Raw genomic sequence first — 22,552 nt, 5'->3', positions numbered from 1 at the left:
CACACACACACACACACACACACACACACACACACACACACACACACACACACTCAAATGCAGCTTTGGCTGAGTCTTTTAGTGGCAGTGGGAAAGCGAAGCCAGTAACAGTAAACACGTCGCAACAGTGCTCACTTGTTTTGAAGTACCATTAAAAAAATGTGACACACAAGAGAATCCCCACGATATCGTTTCAACACTATTCACTAAAGGGCACTGCGATAAACTACAAAAAGGTTTTACAATCATGTCAAGCATTGGTACAACAGCTGGACTGAGCAGACAAGGGAACATTTCAACAGATCGATCTCTACGTTTGACGACACTTCTTTGATGCTCATTTAAAGTGGATGTTTTTTTTCCTTTATCAGATATCTGCACTGCAGAAAAAAAAAGTGCATGCCTGTTGGATTCCTGGATCTGGGATAAACACACAGGGAAAAAAGAACATGAAATCTTCATTTCTATCTGAGCAAATCCTGATTTTGCTGTTTAACACCGACTGGCTCCAAACAAAAGTGAGACTCTAATTAAAATTCTAGCGAGGAAAGGTTCGTCCTGAACATTGCAGCACAAACAGAGCTGCACAAACTGGATTGAGACAAACCCCTGTGCTGCCAGCACGAGATATTACCCCTTTTCAAAACCACCATCCTGACCATTAAAGTCCTTCAGGTTATGTGCCACCATGTCAGCTGACCAACAGCCAAAAGTTACCAGAAAAACATTTATTTCCAACAACAGCAGCAAAAAGAAAAACTGTAACATACTTTTTTTAAAAGTGCATCACTTGTTTATGCTTGCTTTGACATAGCTGTGACATCATCACGCCAAAAAAAACTTTCCACCACAGGACCAATCGGGGAGTGTTAGGGTGACGGTTTGCCGGTTTGTCAATGTGGGACTTGTTTCAGGATCAAATACCAGCTACTACAGCTACTTAAATTTAGAGAATTCTTGAATGGGTTAAACTATAAAAAGACAAGAAGAAGAACCAGCAAACTACTGGAAGCCAGGTGGAAAACAAGGAAACAGAGAAAAAAGATGAATAATGCAAGATGCCAAAGAGTCATTGCATGCTGACCCATGTTAGCCTTGGCAAAAACCAAACAGTGATGTGAAACAAACCAACAAAACAACAGTAGTACAAATGTCCTAAACATCGATAGGACCAACACATCAAAAGTGGCTCTGAAACACGAACAAGGCCAGTGGATGCTTTACTGCGTCATAGATCAGCGTAGTCTGGTAACACACCTGCACATGACTCACTGCTAGACTCAATGCTAGGTTTTGCAGTGGTTGACAGCAACGAGCAGTCGGGGGTTATGTACTGAGGATTAATAATAAACCCAACATGGTTTAACTGAAGAGTCTACATTATTTAGCATGCAACGTTAGCTAGTAGCAAGTAGCTAACATTAATATCCATAAACAATAAGTAGCAACTTTTAGAGCTAAAAACTGAAGATGTGCTCAAAACTGCAGTTCCACTACTGTCCACTTGAGGCTGGCTCCAGAAGTGAGTGAATTCACAAAGAGCGCCGTGTTAAAATGCCCAACTTTACCGCATTAAAGAGCCTGTTTATAGTGAAAAACGCTTATAGCCTAGTAGATAGTTTCCTCCCCCATAACAACTCTACACAGATTTTTTTTTTTCCTATATCCATCCATTTGCTTACTGTTAGCTTCAAAATTGGAGGTGTGGCGACTTTATCTGACAGGTATTGCAACACAGGTCACTGTATGGACATCGATACCATGTTGGTGCTTTTTGGATACCAACACAGTGGCTCCGAGCAACCGTCGCTAATACACTCATCTAAAACCAATGAGTGACATCACAGTGGCTACATGCATCTTTTATATACAGTCTATAGTTCAAACAGACAGTTGGTTATGTGGAGTAGTGTAATGTTTTGCTGCAGTACCAGTTACTCTTGTAAAATTGTTAGCTACTTGCTAAAGTTTCATGATAGCTCACCAACAAGCGGCCACTGGATGAACGTCGGCAGGCTCACATCGAGAACTCGCAGGAGTCATTTTACAGCCTGTATTGTAGCTTACTGGTCCTCAGTTACACTCTCATAACTATTGGTTTTCATTTATTATGCGAGTTACAGACAGAGCCAGGAGCCAAACAAAATGTTTGGAAACTTATTTCAGTTTCCAAGAAAAACGAAGAAAAAAAATAAGTCAAATATAATAGTGAATGCTGAAAATGAACGCTTTGTTAGATCCCAGTGCAGAACATGAGACTCAAGCTTTCCAGCAGTGAGGGCTTCCACTGCCACGTTGCATCATAACCTAGGAAATGTACATGATGCAGAAAGTAAACAACAAGTTTCACAAATAAGTTTTCATTGATGTAACTCTTGCAGTGTATTAAACAGGAAAAACTAATGATATATAATGAGTGGATCCTTTAAAGCAGCAGACCGCTGTCTTTGTCCAGCATGAATCTGCTGTTAGTGGCACAGATTAGATTTCCAGTATTGCATTTTAAATCAGCATCAAGCAGAAACGTCAGCACGTCACAGATCTGATTTAGCATTAACAAAATGCATTTTTGTTCGCGGCAAAGAAGAAGCTCGTGTGCTTTTTTCATTAGAGATGCACAGGATTTTTTTTTCTCTTTTCCAGATGTTAAATCACTTCCACGCAAAGACCACAAATGTGTTTTGTATATTTTGGCAGCGGTGATTTAGTGAGCGTGACAGATGGAGTAGACAGCAAGTGCAAGGCCTTTTTCTGCTCTACCCCAAACAAAAGAGGAGAACAGAGCTCAAAGGACATCGAGTACAAATACCGACCCCCCCCCGTGGGCTCAAAAGACGGCTGCTGGAAACGACAGGAATTTCATCCTGTACATTACAACATGAGACAACTTTTCATCGACACAAAGGTACGAGACAAAAGTTTTCTCCAGCCGCCTTTTAACCCCACTCAAAGGTTTCAGTGTTTGATACTCCAAACAGACTTTTGGTGGCATTTCCCTGTAAGGTGACAGTAGGAGGAGGTCATTTCTCCTGCAGCAGAGCGGGGATGTTTATGTTCCAGCCGATGGCTTGCCGATCAAAGCCACAGGTGAACAGGTTGCAGGTGGTGTTGTCTTCGCACCAAGTGGAGCAGCACACCATGCGCCGGTGACCCTAAATCATAAAACAGAAGACACGGCAGCTGTGAGGGTGACATTTTTACTTTGACGTGGATCCTGAGCATCCTTGTTCTTAAGCAGTAAACAGAAAATTTCAAGAGGCTGCACTGGAACGTTTTCATTTTTATTTCTGTGGCTTAAATTCTTAGTGGAGGTTTAGTCTTTGTTTTTTGTTTAAATGGTAAATCTCGCACTCACCTGTCTGTTGCTTCGTGGGAGTCGAGCCAGTCGCACCCCGGACATGTCAAACAGCCGGACCTGCCGATTGTCGTGAGGAAGAGCGATGATTTTCTGGTTCACCGACACGCTGATCCTGAAAGGAGTAAACAGGGAACACAGGGTCAGGCTTTATCTGCAGTATATGGTCTAATCAGAGCCAAATCACATTCATATTTGAAAGAGCAGGGACGCGTATGTTTGTGACATTTAAAACTGAGCCTTTTAAGCTCAATTCTGCTCCCTTATAAATACATTTGTAGATTTTTAGTAGACCTGCGTAGTCATTTTAATGGATTCCTTCCTATAATCGTTACTTTTTAATGACATAAATATAAACAGGTTTACACACCTGTTGACTGCAGAGTCTGTGCGGATGGTTGCTATGGGCGACCTCATGTTCTTCAGGTCCCACACTTTGACGGTTCGATCGTCGCTCCCAGACACCACGTTATCTCCCACTGTGAACACTGCTGACGTCACCGTGCTGCCACAGGACGAGAAAACAAGTCCAGTTTAGACTTCAGAAAACTTTCATTTCATCAGCTTCTTGTTCTGTTTCCTTTTAAAGCCGCTGTAACCGTTTCCTGCAGACGCAGTTAGAGCCAAATTCTAGAAGGCAGGAACTGAAAACGTAATACTTTATAGTGGATTTCTTTCAGATATCTATCATCAGTAAAGATAGTGGGTGAAGGGGCAGTGGTGGTATAAAGCCCTGTGCAAATATTAAATGATTTACTAGTCGTGCTTCACTCTGAAGTTGATAGATGGTCACTGTAAAGAACAAACTCTGATTACATAGATCTATCTTCCACCTAATCTTATATCCATCTGTGCTTTCCTTCACTCCCTTGGTAGTAGCTCCAATAAGCTGCTTTAAAGTTGAGAAGCAAACAGTAATTCCAGCCCCGCCCACTTTGTATTAGCATAATGTCACGTGTAACAGGTCGCTTAATTTTCTTCCTCCCTCTCTGGTAACCATGTCAGTGTTAGTCTCTTGCTGTGTGCAAAGCTCATTTCACAGGTTTGTCACCAGCAAAGAAGAGCTTGTGCACAAATATGCCAGCAGCTGAAACCAAGCAGCACCAGCACTCAGGAATGAGAACTGACTATTAGTCCCCATAAAGTCCCTCATTAAAATATCCATCTCTACTGTGGCTTACAGCAACAGAAATGACCGTTACAAATGGTACTGAAAAAGGTTTTGTCTTTATAGCCAAACTTTCTATTCCTAATACAACACACACATTCACATGTATGAAAGTTTGCATTATTTGAGACATAGCTGTATGCATCTATACACCAATGCAAAATAACTGGGCTTCCACTCCACTATGGTTAATTGTACTACAGCACTCTAAAGTGCTCTTTATGAACCACCTGCCATGAAGGCAACAGATAGAGATGGATGCATGGGTGTTCGGCTTACTCAGTGTGCCCCTGGAACACGTTGACAGAGTGGATGGACGGGTCTCTGAAGTCCCACAGCCTGAAGGTGGTGTCCCTGGACGAGGTGACTACCAGACGCTGGGTGGGGTGTGTGCAGCAGTGGGTCAGCTCCTGGTCGTGCCCTGAAGAGACAGCAGCACACAGTGAGGAGCATACACACCTCCTTTTTTCCCTTCATGTTTATCTTTCTTTTTAAAAGCTGCCATTCTTACACTGAGGAATGTTTTCCAACGCAGCTACACTGCACCATCTCCCGTTTAATATCTTAATTTATTTCAATTTCACAGAGAGACCTTCATTCGGCTGAACACCGCCCAGTTCAAAACTGACTGCAGCACCTTTAATGACACACAATCCCTCCCAATTTCCTGGTTTTTGTTCATCAGTCAGACAAATACAAACTCCACTGTCTGACATGACATCAGTAGGCAAGTGTAAGCACGCCATCACAGAGGCAATCGAAAACGTTAGGAAATATTGAATGTTATAGTTTAATAAGCAAGTAAAAATAATGATTTATTTTAGACATATGGTAAAATACTTTCTTGTCTGAAACTACACAAACGTGGGGCCTGATACTACATTTCTACACGCCTTAGAAACACCACAGGCCTCCTCTGAGGAGCAGAGGAGGCCTGTGGCGATTTAAACCGATTACATTCTCACTGCATTCCTCTTCTGCTTTGACGTAATTGGGAGAAGATTTACGTTTCCCTGCTTTTCAAAAATGGCAGATTCCAAGTTGTACAGGTCGTCTGTGTTTTAAATACAAACTGAAAGAATTAAGGGCAACACAATTACATCACTGAGATAATAAACATCTACTTTAGGGAGATGACTAAATACATGCCAATGAAATAAGATCAGCACCATAAAAGGAAGCAGAATTTCATAACTGTAGTGCAGAACAGATGATCTGAAATGTTTAAACAGTTCATTTTCAACCAGAAAGGAGAACCACAGCTTTGCTCTAACTAACCAAATCTGACAATATAACCAAAAACACTTCACAGAAGTTGGGTCAACTCAACTCAACTAATAAAATGTCATCAAGTCAACTTCAGAGGGATTGAAAGGCATATTTTTCTCAGTGTGGGCTCCACATTTTTATAATAAACACAATATTTCATATTTCAATACTTTTCATCTTCCTACCAGTGAGTGAGTGGACCAGCTCTGACGTCTCCACATCGTACAGATTGGCGGCTCGGTCCCAGGAAGCCGTCACAACCTGTTTGCCCCCAACCAGCCAATCAGCAGCGATCACCACACCCTGATGGCTGCGGAGAGTTGTAGTCGCCACACGGATGGAAGGGCAGTCGTTCGGCCCCTCCGCCTCGCCGTCGGCCTCATCTTTGTCTGAGAAGTCCACGTCGTCTTCACAGGGTGTCTGCTGCTGATGTAGGAGGGAGAGGAAGAGGCGTTGACGACAGGAACACTAACAAGTTTTAAAATATTAAGGGGGGAAAGAAAAAAAAAAAAAAGCGACTTTGTGCTTACGCTGATATCAGCAACAGGCTGTGGAGTCGGCAGCTGCACCATGTATCTCCAGATGTGGGCTGTCTGATCTCCAGATGCTGTGGAGGAGGCAGAGATAAAGGGGTAAAACAGCTGCTGAGAGTCAAGGAAAAACTAATAAAAAGAAATAACGCTCCATTTGTGTCCATGTTTTACTTTATGGTTAAAACCAGCAGGAAAAAGACAACAACACTTATTCGTTGACACTTTCAGTCCTTCTGCAGAAGCCTTCTCATGTCTGGGTTATTGTTTCTCAGATGTATCGAAACAATATTTCACTTCAGTTTTATTTTTCCAGCTGCTGCAATAAATACACGTAACACAGATTTGGCTGCTTCTGCTTTAACTCTTAGTTATGTTGATACTGTCGATGGTTACCTGTTAGAGCCATCTGTTCAGTGGGGTGGAACTTGATGGAGTTCACTGTGGGGACACAGATATGCACTCTGTCACATGACAAACACCACTGAGGCATAGTATACCAAGTAATGTTTTTCTGACTGCCAGTTTTATGATGGCTGTTTAATCACTGTGCAATAACAGTTTTAGCAGGTCACAATGCTGCAGGATCTACTTCTTAAACAGAAGAGATTATCACGTGCTGGTTCAGCAATTCCAGGGTTTGACATTTCTAACTCTACCTGATCCTTGATGACCCATATATTTGAGGAGGCACTTTCCCGTCTCAATGCTCCACAGCATAGCAGAGTGGTCTGTTGGAAAGCACACAGGACAGTCTGAGTTTTTATTTATTAACAATTGTCCATCACGCTTTAGTTTAGGTCTCAGCTTGGAAAGGAAAAAAAGAGCTTAAACATGTTTAAATATGTTGACATTGTAAACAACAGAAGGAAAGACAAAGACACATCAACCTCTGAGTTTGAAGACAGAAGATGAAGCTAGAGACAAAACCACCACCACAGAAATGAAGAAAAAAAAGACTGTATGACGTAAATAAAGTACAAGAGCATAAAAGAAAATACCTGCAGACGCTGTCCCGAGCACCACAGGTTGGGTCCTGGTGACGCTGAGGTCCCAGATGCCGTCCCTGTGACCCACATACTCTTTGACCAGCTGGCACACCGCTCTGGACGTGGTCGCTTTGAAACTGGACACAATCTGATGGTAACATCAAGCCAATGTTAACACGGACCAGGAAATCCCAGATAATCCCAGACGTGTCCCTAACAGGATTCCTACACACCTCACCTTCTCAACCCCCCCCCCAACCCAAACATTCCAGGATCCATAATGTCACTAGAGGTGACTGAGGGGTCTTACATAAAAATATGCAAGAAATGTCTTTAAGTCTTTTCCGAATTGGTCAAATCGTTCAACACACCCAGCGTGAGGCCCCAGACAAATGTAAAACTAACAATGGAAATAATAAAAACTAAACTGAAACCAAACATTTTTAAACAATCAACTGAACTGAAATGTGTAAACTCACTCTGGAAACTAACTGAAACTAAATTAAAAACTAAATAAATAACTGATAATTCTGTTATTACAAACCAAATCCCTGATCCCACTGTCTCTCCTGACACTTGTCATCTTTCTCTGGGCCCCTCTTTGGCATTTTGGTTTGGTTTTTTTTTTATTCTTTAAAGGGGATGAAAGTTTTAAGATGTTACTAAATCTAAAGTTCAATTTGATCACAGATTTTATTGTTAAGCCATCAGTTTCTCGAGCTGTGTAGGAACCCTGGTCTGATGGAGGGAGGGAGGAAGCAGGTCAGCAGGACTGAGGATCACTGAGGAGCTGCTCAGCAGGGTCCTTATAGTATGCCAGTGCTAATTAGCTTTGGTGAACAGCAGTGTTATTCACTGGGTTCAAGAGCTTTTACCAAAATATCTTTGTTCCTGTTTCTTTTAAAGCTCCTGAAGTATCAGACTGGCAATTGCACACTCAGACGAGCTTTAAAACAAACTACCAGACGAACCCAGATGAAAGCATTCGCATTATTCATACGGTATCAGTACTGCGGATCACTAAAACTAAAAGAGGGAGGAAAAAAAGAAAACAAAGCGGCCAAAGTTATGGTTAGACACGAAACCGGGGAGTAGTTTTTGTCATCTGTATCAAGATTTTGTTGAGACGTTTACATTAAAGATGGGGATGATACAAACAGGACTTCTGGTTCGTTTTGGGCACAGACCACTAAATAAGTTCCAACTGAAACAAAGTAGGAGAACATCAAGACAGAAATCAATCATCTGATACACGAATCAAGAGAAACATTAAACAAAATCTGAAGGATTGAAGACAACAAATGATAGTCAAACGGATGACAGGGTGTGAACCAGCGGTTGTGATTGTTAGCAAGCAGAGCAGTACGTTCTCGTGTACAAAAATAAATAAATAATATGAAGCAAGTCATTTCTTATGTCTTCTGTTATAACACTGGGAATGATATTAATCCATAACTTGTGCACCTGTAACATCAACGCACCATGTTACATTTAAAAAAGCAGCAACAGGGACGTTTGGGGAGGTTTAAGGAAATGCGAAGCGCTGCAGAAGAATTATGGAGCAGTGACTCTCTACAGTTTGTAGTGTCAGAGTGCAGGCTGCCACAGCCACAGTGAGATTTTGCTTTTCTTAGTAAAATAATCAGTTAAAAGTGTGAATTATTTATTTAATATATCACTCCACGGTATGAATAACAGCTGGTCTTCTGTTCAGGGTCCCCCACTCGGCTGCTGGTTTCAGGCTGCTCTGCATAAGTATCATTCTGGCCACCAAAGTCCTCAAACTCACAAAGAGAGCAAACATCAACTTTCTGATGAAGGATCATCAGCAGTGATGAGAGCTGGACATGCAGCTACAGCTGAGCAGTTTTCAACAGAAGAGTCCCCATTTTCTATGTATTAGAAAATAGTATTTTCTAATACATAGTATTTTGACTACTCCCACTTGGGGATCTTAAATTAAATAAATAAGGCAGCTATGGTAAGGCTTTTGAGTTTTAGAGTCCCATGCCCTAAAAACTGTGATCATACCTCATGTTTTTACCAGGAAAATGGGTCGTTCTGTCTGGGTTGTTACTTTAACTGAGGAAGTTCAAGTAACTCGGGATTCCTACGGCCAAGTTTTAAAACAAATATGAAGATATGTTTGGGTTTTCTGTCATTTTAAGTCACCCAAATATTTAAAGTCACCATTAATACTGACAGTTAAAAAGTAATCCAAGTAAAAACTCTAAACGTTTTTGTTTAAAAAAGCAAAATCTGTTATAGGCAAAGACTTTTGAGCAGGCCACACACGTGACTCTGCCAGCAATGATCTACAGCAGCCAGGAAATGCTCCTCAAAAAGCATTTTGAAGCTGGTCCGTGTTAAAGATGCCTCCAGAGTGTACTATTATGTGAATGCCGACGGTAGCGGCATAAAACGAAATAAAAAGGTGCAACTGAAAAGGCCCGTTAGGGAGATGATAAAGAGCTGGTTTATCTCACGCAGGTAATGAGAGAAAAGCTCAAAAGCCTACATTTGGATGACCAAGTCTCTTGGGGAGGGAGGTTCGCCCCCCTGGCTGGGCTGTTCATGCATATTGGCACACAAGGGGAAGAAATCAACAAGTTACCCATGAGTCTCCACCCCACAACTCCCAGCTGGTTACGCTGAAGTTGCGGGATCCACCTACTCTGGCATGGCAAGAATTTGAACGCGGCTACAAGCAAAAAGGTGAAAAAAAGAAAGCAAAGCAATTCTTTTCTTTAGCATTCAAAAGTCATGTGAGCTCACACGGACAAAGCGGAAACAGGCGCCAAATAAACCTCCTCAAATTTTTGTCTTTACTGACCGCAAAACAGGTGACACTGAACATTTTTACTGCGTTGTTTTCTTTATATAATTGAGATGGACAAAATAATATTAAAAATAGACTAAGGGTGCTGTTCATGATGCCAGCGAGCTTCGTCTCTCCTCCCATGGCTCAGAAATGATGCATCTATACTGAAGTCTTGTTTTTTTTTTTTTTAAATTGAGGTGACGTATACGAGCTGCACCTCTACACGGCACAGTTTACTCTCACTGTGCTTCCTTTGTTGTGCTGTGAGTAAGAATCAACAGATAATAGAACATTTACATGGTAAATGTATGATATAAATAATGTGCCATCACACATAATGTGTGATAAACCTGAAATAAAGAAATAATTTTATGGCAAAATGTTGAATCATCACACAAAGTAGCTGTTTATTTTACCACTGACACGCTTACAGAGCCACACCGTTTATTACCCTTCAGGTTATAATAATGAAGGTAAATAAACAGCCGAGAACTTATAAGAAGAAGACACTTGTACATAAATTGGAAGGTTTAAAAGGAATATTCAATATAGATTAAAACAAACAGTATTACTGCTGCTAATAACAATAATCAGCTATTTTTGTCAGTTCAAGTATTTAATAAGTAACTACCTTTTATCTGAGTTCTGGGGTCATTTATATCAGTTATTTTGAGCTCATTTAAGGAAGAGCCACAGTTGGAGGAAATGAGGAAACACGTTAGTATAATGAAAAGCACCCAAAGGCTCACAAAAACTGAACTTCAGATCTTTTGTGAAGGAAGGATTTACAGAAACTGTTTAATAAGCAATAATTACAGAAAATTTCCAAAACCTTACAAACTGGTAACTTATAATATCAGATACATAAAACAATTTAATTTACAAACATTTTCGATTTACCTTGCTCGTTGAGGCCTTGTAGGTCGTCTTCAGCTTTTGAGAGAGCTGGCTGGTGCTGTGGCTCGCTGTGAATTTCATACAAAAACAAAAAGAAGTCAGAGAAGTCAAAGGTCAGAGGATTAAAACAAACAAAAAAAAGATGAGTAATATATCTATGCTACCTGAATCTCACCTTTTGTTTTAAGTGCTCCTTTTGCTAAATCCGCCCCTTCAAATGTTTGTCCCTCTGCAGCCAAGCGATCATTCAGTGTTTCAATCTCTCTGCGTACTGAAAGTCAAACATGTCGCGCATTAAAAGACATCTGAATGTGTCGTTATATTCACCACAGCAGGGTTAGCAAGTTACTCTCCATTGCTGAGTAGCAGCTTTCTGCTTACTGGCCTCAGAAACTGATAAATTCATTTTATTTTGTAGGAATTTATCATTTTCATGCATCTCAATAAAAAAAAAAAGTTAAATGCATTGAATAAAATTAAGAAATGCAAACTGCTTTTGTTTTTGTGTTGGGTCTCTTGCTGCACAGTGAATTATTACAAAAGCTAGAGCAATCACTTCTGCTTTCATGGGAACTTACATTCGAGGTTTTCTATGTAGAGGTTTTCAAACTCCCTCTCGATCTGACTGAACAGGTCCAGCAGATTGCTCCTCAGAGACAGAGGCAGCTTGGAGTCCTGGAGAGGGCGGAAAAAAGGAGAGCATTAAAAAAACGTGGAAATATGAGGGATTATCCAAAGAAGCTGATCTGGTCACTTGGCCACCTTACTGACGTGCCTCTGCCCACTTATTTTGAAGGATTAACTAAATTATATCTAACTTAATTTCACTGACTAGGGCAAACAAACTGCTTCCTCTGGATGTTTTCAGTGGGAGGAAGATTTCATTACCCTGAACAGAATCGACTTTGCGCCATTTTCTAACCTGGATCGTTGAGCATGCATCAGGACTGACTGTGAAACATGGCAAAAAATGCTTCAGACATTCGCTGGCGCTGCCCAAAAATAAGGCATTACAAAGACATTTTTCCTAGGAAGGTAAACTTCTACCATCCTGTTGCAGAGTTCTCCCATAGATTTCAATCCATTCTCTGAGCGAGTGAGTGAGAAAGCCTGCAGAACAAGCAGGCTATATATCTGGTACCAACAGCACAAATTTACTGCAACAAAGCACAGGAACAGCCTCTTATCACACCATAAACCTGGAGGAAGGAAATAATCGTGAACTCAGGCTCGGGCAGGAAAGAAGGAAAGAATTAGTAAAATCATCCATAAAAGTGAAAGAAACAGTCAGATGGTTACAGAGCACTGGGGAGGTCTTGGTGCCTTACAGGTCTGAATGTGTTTTTATAGGGCAAACAAACAGGCTTTGACAAATTTATACCATTCTCCAAGACTACTGCTGCTATAAAAGGAAACTCTAGACAGAATTTCTCTTTATCCCATTTTACAATGTGCTTTAAACTTCCTTAAATAATCTATAATGTGTTGTATTGGACTGATATACAAATAAAAATAAATACACAATATTTGACTTTTTTTTTTATTTTAAAGAATGTCATGGGTTAAACTGATATTTAGACGATTTTAAAAAATGTCCATCAATGGGACATTAATCACTGCAGTTTAGGTTAAGAGTCATTTGATAACTGCAGCTTTCAAGTTTCTTTAAATTACATGAAAAGCACAAAAGATTTAACAGAAAAAACCCAAAAGACAAAAAAAGACAAAAAAAAAAAAAAAAAAAAAAAAAAAAGGTAAGCGTGCACAAATTCAGACAACATTTTTTAGAGGTTATTCCCAAAGGCAACATAATGTGATGGGAAAGTCTGCACAGTAACTGCCTCTGATTAAAAAATAAATAAATAAATCCATCCTCCCTCTTCACCCCTTATCCAGCTCAGAGTCACAGAGGTCAGGTCACCAAGCAAGACCAACACAGAGGCAGACAACTGTTCATGCTTTAGAAGCTCTAATAAACTAAACTCGACAATAAGTAAAAAACAAATACCCAAGGACAAAAACTATGATGAAATATATGAATTTTTCAACATATAAAACTGGATGAAAATATTCTGAGGAGACAAGACCCAGTCAGAAGTAATTAAAATATGAAAGGTGGGACAAGTTTGGAAGTGATCCAATCAGAAAAGATCTTGTGAAGTAAAGATAAATGTGCACATCTGATCTGTCTCAGGGAAACAGTACAGCTAGCATCCAGCTTCCAGTTTCTCATGAAAATGTGTCAAAATTTAAAGGCTTGGGAGGAAGAGAGCAGCAGGCACGTCTCCCATTTGATGGCAAGGAAAATAAGAAGCTTTGTAAACCATGTGTCACCAGCAAAAACACAACAAACATTTACACTTTGGATGTCAGTCAACTGAACCAACTTTAGATTTAATCTATGATAATCTTACATTTAGTCGACTAAAACTAAAACAATTTAGATGCCCAAATTATTATTTAAATCGAAGTTTCCTGTTAAAATTAACACTGCGGCCAACTGGGCGGTTCAAGGCTACAACCTTCTTCCCGTGATGGCTGAGGTCATTCTTTAAATATTTGAACACAGGCACCATTTTAAGCAATAAGAGTTTCCTCAGCTTTGTCCTATTACAAAATAAGCTCCTAATTATGAGCCTCAGGGTGTGCTCCCGTCAGGCATTCCACACTATGCCTGAGCATGCCAGCAAAAACAGCATAGTTGGACACATGTAGCATGACTGGTGATGAACTCTACCCTAACGACAGCCAGCACATGTACAGAGAGGGCAAAAGTCATCACCTCCAAAGATGATGACCACAAAAATGTATAAAAAGATTAACCTTGTCATAGTCTGTAGGAGCACTTTACAAGAGAAGAGTATGTGAGAGGAGAGGGTACATCCTCAAACAATGGTTAAAAAAGTCATTTAAAATAATAAAATAAAAATTTTTTTTAAAAAAAACATAAAAATCAAGTGTTATAAGTCAGATTTGAATCCACCTGAGAAGGCTTTTTCACAGCGAGTAAACAGTTTTGTGTCGCTTTCCGTCTGTAGTTGAGTCAGCAGCTTCGACACAAGCACGGAGTGGAAGAGATCTCAAAGCTTTGGCCAGTCACGATGAAACGGGTCAGTGTGTGGAGTTCTCTTCGTTGTGTACTCTGCACAAAGCATGCCTTCTTTCTTTGACTGCCTTTGTGCTCGCAGCTACTTACATAGAAATCGGTCGTGGGTCAGCATTCAAAGGCTAAAGGGTTTGTGCTACATTTGAGATAATGACATGAAAAAAAAAAGAGGGCTGACTACAACACAATGCTGCATGATGATACATGTGCTGCTGCGTGAAGCCACAAGTCTACAGACTAGAGAACACTGAGGTATGAGAGCTCAAAGTCCAAAACGACTGAAAATCTTTGCCTAAAATGAATCAAATGAGGGCAAAATGCAAAGAAAATCTTATGTTTTTAATTAGTCTTATGCTCAAAAGACAAATTCCTTTATATTAATCCTTATTACCGGTGTGGGGAACATTTTACGCACATGTGAGAAGTCAGAATATGTTTACATATATGAGCCTTTATCCCACAGGATTCAACATAACCAGCGGGTCCAATTTTGGGTAAATACACTGGCCAGGTGCTGGAGAGTGACATGTTTCCAACAGACAAGTTCAGCCAGGAACCGACTGAAATGAAACATAACTAATGACTATTATTTTTCTGTTTTCACATGAGTAAACAGATGTTCAAATAAAAGCTTTACATTTGGTGAATTTCTTGTAACCTTTGTTGCAAGTTGACAGCGATACCCACAAATGCAGGGAGAGTCTAAAGAGGCATGATACAGATTTTGAATACAACCAAAATCCACTGATACATTAGGCTATTTTATTACAGACTCAGGATTAGTATATAAAGAAAGTGATGTAAGATTCAAACACCTGCTGATTCTTCACATCAGTAGAAACATATGCAAGATTGAAGTCACATCCTTCATGTGCATCATTATTTACATAGAGCAGCAGCACTATTGTGATTTGCATAAGAACAACTTTTCCACCTCAAGTTCACAGAGCTGAAAACATCCCATCTTCTCTCAAAGACATACTAAATAGGTCACAAACACTGATTTATTTGTAACTGCAAAATGTAGATATTATTTAAATAAACACAAAAGAAAACATCCTGTAATCTAGAAATAGTCACATTTTTTAAGGAGACTAGAAGTGCAGCAACGACCACACCTCACCTCCACCTATTACTAATCAAACCTAAACTACACCAAACGTATACAACTAATGCTAAAGCTCTACAAACTATGAGGGAAGTTACACTATTATCCGAAACACAGAGGGCGAAACACCTGAAACTTACCTCCATTCTCATGAAGGATTCCAGATTATCAGAGGACTGAGACCAAAAGGGACCAGAGTGAGAAAACAAAAAGTCATGAGGAAGGGATTACACCACGTCTGGTTAGAAACAGGCGCTTTCAGCAGGTTTAAATCTGCAACAGATTTAAACCTCTTTTCACTGCATGATCACAAGTTCAGCTTCCACATTCAGGGAGTTTTAGATTTGCAATTTAAGAAATTTGCACCATTTCTTCTTCTCAAGGTTATGAACCTTTCTTGCAGCAGGAAAAGCACGGATGCTGCTGACAACATTATCAATGTTACCGCTATGCTCAGGTGTCTCAGTAAACTAGAGCTGCTGAATGGTCATAAAGTGATAAAGACCTCCATCTGTGCTGTTCCTACTGTGACATGTGAAAAGGACCAACATACAAATGCAAAAATAAAACAATAAATTACCTTAACTCAAGAAACAAACGCACAGTGATTTTGATTCTTGGACTCTACTAACATAGATCAAAAATAATCCTTTTTTTGTTCACTATCAGTTTTGATTATGTTTTTCTAGTTTCCTTTCTGCTCCCTTTAAGGGCACTTTCTTCTGATTAGCTGTCTCTTACAAATAAAAGGTTTGAACAGCAGGTGCTCAGAGACAGAGCTGTGCGCCTGAGACAGCCATATTCATCATGTGCCACATCACTGACATCATACAGAGCCAAGAGTAAAAAAAAAACCTGTCTGAAGCAGGCTGCCTGAGCGTTTGGCCCACGGGGAGTACAATGTTTTACAACCATCAGCTGCAACTTTATATCCACATAATCATGTATTGACCAAGCATTAACAAACAAGCAATAATAAAGCAATAATAAACCTGGTTATTAAAAAGTTTTACTGAATTTCTTCATATAAAAACACAAAGACACTAAAGTTAATTAGGAAAAAATCCTGCCAACCTAAATAAAACACAGGTCTGAATATCTATTAAGTCTACATGGCAGAGTGTGTTCAACACAGTCAGTCAAGACTGAAGCCCAAAACCACATGTATGGGCTGAGCCAACAATGCCCTCACGTATTAAGGCTCACATGAGGACAACATTAATCCACGTGAAGCAGCAGACCCTGCTTTACAGATGCAGCTCAGCACTTTGTCAGACCCGAACAAACGATCCTGATATTTTTATTTTTATCTGAAGGTGCTGGACAGTATGTTAAAGCCAAATGCTAAAATGCCTCCCTGGCAAATAAATGACATGCACTGATCCTTTAAGAAACTGCAATAAAAAGGTGCTTGATTTTTGTAAGTGGTTAGATTACAGGTACACCAGGCAGGTGAGACAAGCCAGTGAACTGTGTTTCAGTTCAACAGGCTTTAACTCTCCCTGCTCTACATGTGCACCTCTAACTGAAGCCAAGTCTTAATTCAGAGGCTCCTAATCCTTTCCCTCTCCCTTTTTTTCTTGATTTACTCTCGATTCAGATAATTACCTCCAGGTAAGCTGTGTTTACCCTGCATCCCACGAGTATTTCAGGTCCTTATTGGCAGGCCACAGAGAAAGCGAGCAGGGTTTTTAACACCTGAGAAACAGGAACAAACACCACTGAGCTGAACGATCCACCCGAGCGAAGTTCAAATGGCTCAGCCTGTTCTAAATCCATCTGTTTATCCACTAAATGAAAACAATCTTACAGCACTCATCCAGTAATTGTGGCAAGCCAGCAACAATATAAACCATCATGTGTCCTCTAAATGGTTGTATTAAAACCTAATTGGCTTAGGCTTACAACCAAAGTGCTTACGGGTGCTCACAGAAACAGCAGGACAGCAGCAGGCTAATGCTGAAAGACAGCAGAGGAGTGCCGTTTCCAGAGGAGTAGCTGGAAATACAAGGCAGTTTTCATCCGTTCTCAGGGTACAATTTAAGGAATCATCACCTGTCCCTCCAGCATGTCTCTCTGCAGGCCGGAGCGGTCCTGCTCAGTGCTGTTGGTCCTGCGGATGGACAGGCTGTGGGACTTCCTCTTCTGCTTGGCCTGGCGGGCAGCAGCGCTACTCCCGCTCTCCACTGGCATCCCTCCGTTCAAACTTGATGCAACCACAGACTGAAAGTATAAAATCACAAAAGAGAGGCTGACTAAAGGGCGAAGAGAACAGATCCAGTCTTCTTCACTCACTGCAAAGCATCAAGACGAAATCCTAACCACTGCCAAGTACTGCACTTGGCAGTGGTTTTATTTGGCAGCTTCCACGTGTGAATGTGTGAAATGACAAAGTGAATGAGTGTGAAACAGAGTGTTGCTCAGCGAGCACGCTTAATAAATCCCACTGGGATAGAAACTGAGAAGTTAACAACCACATCACAACCTTTTCTTTCAGCTCCAGAAACTGAAAACTGTCTGTGTTCAATATTTTGTTAGAAGAAGCTGAAATGTTCCAGTGAGAGACGAGCAATATTTGGAAGAAAAAAAAAGATTATGGTTTCACAACAGCCAAAAGCTCATTCAATAATTAGACATGTAGATTTGCTACATTCACTAATAGAAATGTTCTCACTTTATGCAAGAAACGGCTGCACATGCAATATATGAAAAAAAAAAAAACCTCTGAAATATTCAGTCTTTTTAACTTCATTCTGGAAACAAATAATACATTTGTAAAATGGATGAAGCAACAGGCAGAGAGGTTTTTGGAGAAACAAAATAATTGTTTCCAGATTACAAAGATATATTACTGTAATAAAATCATGTCTCAGGTAGGGCTGCCACAAACGATTATTTTGATAGTCGACTAGTCACAGATTATTTTTTGCGATTAGTCGACTAATCAGATCATCATCCATTGAATGTAAAACATACATCTTATTGCACCAGCAGCATCTGCTCTTATATAACTATCATTAGCTTACAGCTTTAAGTGTGTAAGGTATGTGCTAACTAAAAATAAAGACAAGATGATAGTTTATTAAATTTGCAGATTGTTTCGGTGAAGTTTAATAAACTCCTTGCTATCTAAAATATAACAGGACACCGGAGTATATTCTGGAGCATCTCACACTTCTGATAATCAGCTGTCTGCTTGATGTTTATTCAGCTGTGTAAAAACTATAACTTTAATCTCAGCCAAACCGATTTACTCAGGAACAAATAAAATACTGAAAAAAGCCAAACAATAAAATTTTTAAGTTATCTAAGTGACTCATATATCATGTTTAACCTGAGTAGCGAAAGACGGCGGTGGGTTTGAAACGATTTGCCGGGAGTCCGGCTCTAGCGACCTTGCCCCCGGCTAGCTATCGAGCTAGTGGGTAACAGATGTCTCCGAAAACGTCAGAGCGCTTTTGAAAATATGTGGTGTCTTGATAAACTGAGCCGATATTTGAGGTTTACACAGCTACATTCTCGCCTGAAAATATGTTAAACATTTATTTTGTGACCCAGAAAGAATAATAAGAGTAATATTAACACTAACTAGCTGCCGCCATTGTTGGAAAGTGAGCTGGGCTGCGCTATGAATTCTGGGACACAGCTGCTTCTTCTTCTTCGGGGTTTAACGGCAGCTGGCATCCTTGTACATGCAGTGCTGCCATCTTCTGTTTCAGTCTGTTATTACACTCTTAAATCCTACTACTCATTCCTGTGTCTTTTGGGATCTTACAAAGCTTCAAACGACGCGTCGACTATTAAATTAGTCGTCGACGATTTTGATAGTCGACGTAATCGTGACTAGTCGACTAATCGTGGCAGCCCTAGTCTCAGGTAACATTAACCCTTCGGTTATTTATTACAACATTAATCTTCATGACAAAATACAGAGAAAATTACATTGGATTGGACCTTTTGGCAGGCCTGTTCTGGCCCGGATTGTTCAAACCAATCTGCATAGTGCCACACCCACTTTTCTCTACCCAAGGAAACCAGTTTACCTGTAAGCTTACCAGAAAGGAAGCAGTTAAAGTTTTATTTAAAACAAAAAACAAAACAAAAAAAAAACAGAAGGTCAACAATATTAAATCTAAAAAAAGCATCAGAATTTCCAACAGAGGAAACTGAAATAACAGCACCAGAGAAGGACGGCAGAGACGGCAGAACGCTCAAAAGTGTTTTCTCTGGAGTGGCAACAGTTTAAATGTCTTAAATAGGGTTACTTATGGCTCTGAGATGCAATTACATGAAATCTGCAAGTAAAAAAAAAAAAAGAAAGAAAAAGAAAAGGTCTCATGTCAAATTTAATGTAATGAATAGAAGAATGGACAAAAGAGGACAAGAAGGATGAGGAGTTGTTGATTTGTGAGCCCAGGCCTCAGGTACAAACCTCTGAAGTACATAAAGTTGAGTCAAAATGTCAAACATTTTAATTTGCATTATAAGAGAACTTCAGTAAAGTTAATTTTATACCTACTCCAAGCATAATTATCTGTGGCTACAATAAAGTACTTAACAAAAGAAAACAGAGTCACTGATGAACTGCAAAGTCCTTAACCCAACACTGGATTAATTATGATCCTGTCATTTGAGCAATTTTAACCCAATATTAATTTTTCTTTTAATATCACCGTTAATGCCAATACCAGTTTATCATGGCACAAGTGGCCAGAAAATCAGTGTTTTTAGATGATTTTATACTTGGGCATTTTTTTAAAAACACATATTTTATCCAAGGAACAGAACTTTATGGAGTTGACATCCACCCACTCATGTCTCCTTATGAGGGTGGGCCAGGTCAGTCATTTTAAAGGCTGTAACTAAAATGAATGCAACATTTTTCATGACTTCATTAAATGTTCTAAAGATACAGGAGAGAGAAGAAGAAAAAAATCAGGTGGGCAGCACTCACTGACTCGTTCTTGTCATTTCATAAATCAGTGAGAGAGAGCAGAATATTTTCCTCTTTGAAGTGTTCAGGTTGGCGTTTAACTTGTTTATCATGAATCATAACTACAAAACAAAATCCCACACCATGATAGAAGCGGATGATCAACATCCTGCCCACTCCTACCTGTTATGCAGCTGAATAATTTCTAAGATGTTAAAAGAAAGCCTGCTGATCATACATTCATCAGGACCCATCACTTGAGATGTATGTATTTTAAAATAATCTAAATATTACGAATGACAAGTTACTTACCCCATCTGACTTACACAAAAAGCCTGTGTGTGTTTTGCTCCAGGAACATTTCTGAGGTTTGAGTGATGTTTACACTTCACTGCTTACTGCCAGGAACAGATTATCAGAAGTCGGCTGAGGTGATAAGAACGCCAGGTTGCGTTGGATGACTTTACCCTTTCTACCGAGAAAAGAGGTCTGGCCCCTGTGTGCCAACCAACAGTCATCGTCGACCTCTTAATTTTATTTTTTTTCGGTTTTAAGTTTCGTTGGATTTAAGAACCAAAACTACTCAGTTATATTTAACCAACAAAACAGATGGATTAGGTTCAGGAAAGGACAGTAATTTAGGTTCAACTACACAGAGAAACACGAAAGGAAGATTAATTTTTGGATGTTCAAATCAGTCTTCACACACATCTGAGCCTGGTGTGTGTTACATTTGTCCTTGAGTTGACACAAAGGTGTCTGGATACTAAAACATGCAAATAAGATGCGTTTTTAAATCACCAGTCATGCTGAAACTATCACAGACATCAGAGAGTCGTCTATCCGTTACTGCCCGTTTCTGAGGAATAAAACCAGCCTTGTTTAGCTGTCTGGTGCCTAGTTCCTCCTGCTGACTGTCACTGGTGTAAGCGCAAAGAAAACAGCGCTAAGGTCACATTATCTTGCATTACATTTGGATAAAATATTTTTTATTTAAAAAAAATAGCATTGAATGTTTTAAAAAGAACGAAAATACCTGGGGAAAAAAGTGGACCTTAACATTAGCAGTTCTAGACAATTTAAAGCGGCGATGCCCAGCTTAGCCAAGCTAACGTTTCCCCGATTAGCTGGTGCTGCCAGGCATGCTAACGGGCTAACGGTGAAAATAACCTGCTCAAACATGGAGGCCAACTCACCAGAAAGTCTACAAATACTCGTTTTTATTTCGGGAGTGGATGGGAACTGATGTCGTCGCTAACATTTTCTTCAAGGTCTGAGAATGCTGCGCAGGTTTTGTCCAAAATCCGCGTTGACAGCAGACGGGTACCGTTACGCGAGAAAAGATAACGAAGCCAATTCCGGTCCGAGGTTTTTTCGCAATAAAAGCCTACGCCGGTCACAGCAAAACTCCATCCAGACTTTGTTAGTTTCTTGTTTTCTTGATTGTCGCCACATAAAAACAAACTAGTCTAAATTTATGGAGCTTTTACAAATAAATTACATGGTTTTTGTAAATTTGGCTTCATGAAAATTAAATTAGGGAATGAAGCCATTTCAGAGATATAATAAAAGCACTAAAAGCGGTTTTAATCATGCTGGTGTACATGCTTTCTAATAATGGACATAATGAACGGGGTCTAGGAAAAGGTCCAAGCTCTAAAACCAGGTCTTAAATATCCCAGAAAACATACATCCGTAAAATGACAAAAAAAACAAACAAACAAACAAACAAAAACGTGACGGTAATCGACCTCAAATAGACATAATGGTGGTAAAAAGAGATGACAAATAATCACAGCATAGCACAAAGACATGAACAGCTATCACAAGGAGACACAAAACGACCCCAGAGAGAGAATGGGGTAAAAAGAGATGCAAAATGAGCTAAAACTGTAAAATAAAAAAAATCTAAATGTAACACAAAACAGTATCAAAAAACAACCGTAGGAAAAGATGCAAAAAGGTCATACAAAAAGGATCAAAGAGAGAAAAACAACCAAAATGAGACAGTTACTACCAAAATGTGAACCATCACAACAAAAAAGTTGAAAATTAACCATGAAGTTAAACTAAAAAAAAGAAAAGAAAAAGATGATTGGTAGGACTGTCCATGTTTGTTATGAAAAAAATGAAAAAATGAACTACAAGGGTTTGAAAAACATGTTGGTGTGCATATTTAACACAAGCAAGAAAATGTGTTATTAAAATGTGAAAGTAAGTTTGGACGTAACGTTTCAGTGCAACAAAACTGCACGTTTGGTGCTGCAAAACTGGCATAACTGTTGCACAACTGAGACAATTATCACCAGTATTTTCAAATCAGGAATATAAAAACACAATAAGGTTCATTCCTGTCACCACCTTGTCTCTTTAAGA

The 22,552-nt window shown here is 39.7% G+C and overlaps 1 protein-coding gene across 3 annotated transcripts; it reads right to left on the bottom strand.

Annotated features, from left to right (window-relative positions):
- Positions 1-488: 488 nt before the first annotated feature.
- Positions 489-22,467, bottom strand: LOC102295235 (WD repeat-containing protein 37). Of its 3 annotated transcripts, XM_042213045.1 has the most exons (15): positions 21,373-22,467; positions 20,489-20,602; positions 17,299-17,466; positions 11,608-11,704; positions 11,205-11,300; positions 11,033-11,097; positions 7,324-7,459; positions 6,982-7,053; positions 6,719-6,763; positions 6,323-6,399; positions 5,978-6,218; positions 4,803-4,944; positions 3,726-3,860; positions 3,356-3,470; positions 489-3,152 (listed from the first exon to the last, which is right to left on the bottom strand). In XM_042213045.1, exons 3-15 carry the CDS (start codon positions 17,434-17,436, stop codon positions 3,021-3,023), a joined length of 1,491 nt encoding a protein of 496 aa, XP_042068979.1. In that variant the 5' UTR covers positions 17,437-17,466; positions 20,489-20,602; positions 21,373-22,467; the 3' UTR covers positions 489-3,020. The 3 variants fall into 3 exon arrangements, with proteins under 3 accessions (XP_042068979.1, XP_005944799.1, XP_005944802.1); XM_005944737.3 differs by lacking the exon at positions 20,489-20,602; XM_005944740.3 differs by lacking the exon at positions 20,489-20,602 and having other exon boundaries at positions 5,978-6,215.
- Between the last annotated feature and the right edge of the window lie 85 nt (positions 22,468-22,552).

Source organism: Haplochromis burtoni, unplaced genomic scaffold, assembly GCF_018398535.1.
Source record: "Haplochromis burtoni strain Fernald_Lab_line unplaced genomic scaffold, NCSU_Asbu1 Contig_410, whole genome shotgun sequence".
NCBI classification, from domain to species: Eukaryota; Metazoa; Chordata; class Actinopteri; order Cichliformes; family Cichlidae; genus Haplochromis; species Haplochromis burtoni.
Note: the sequence above shows the minus strand (reverse complement) of the source record. Positions and strands in the feature narration are given on the sequence as shown.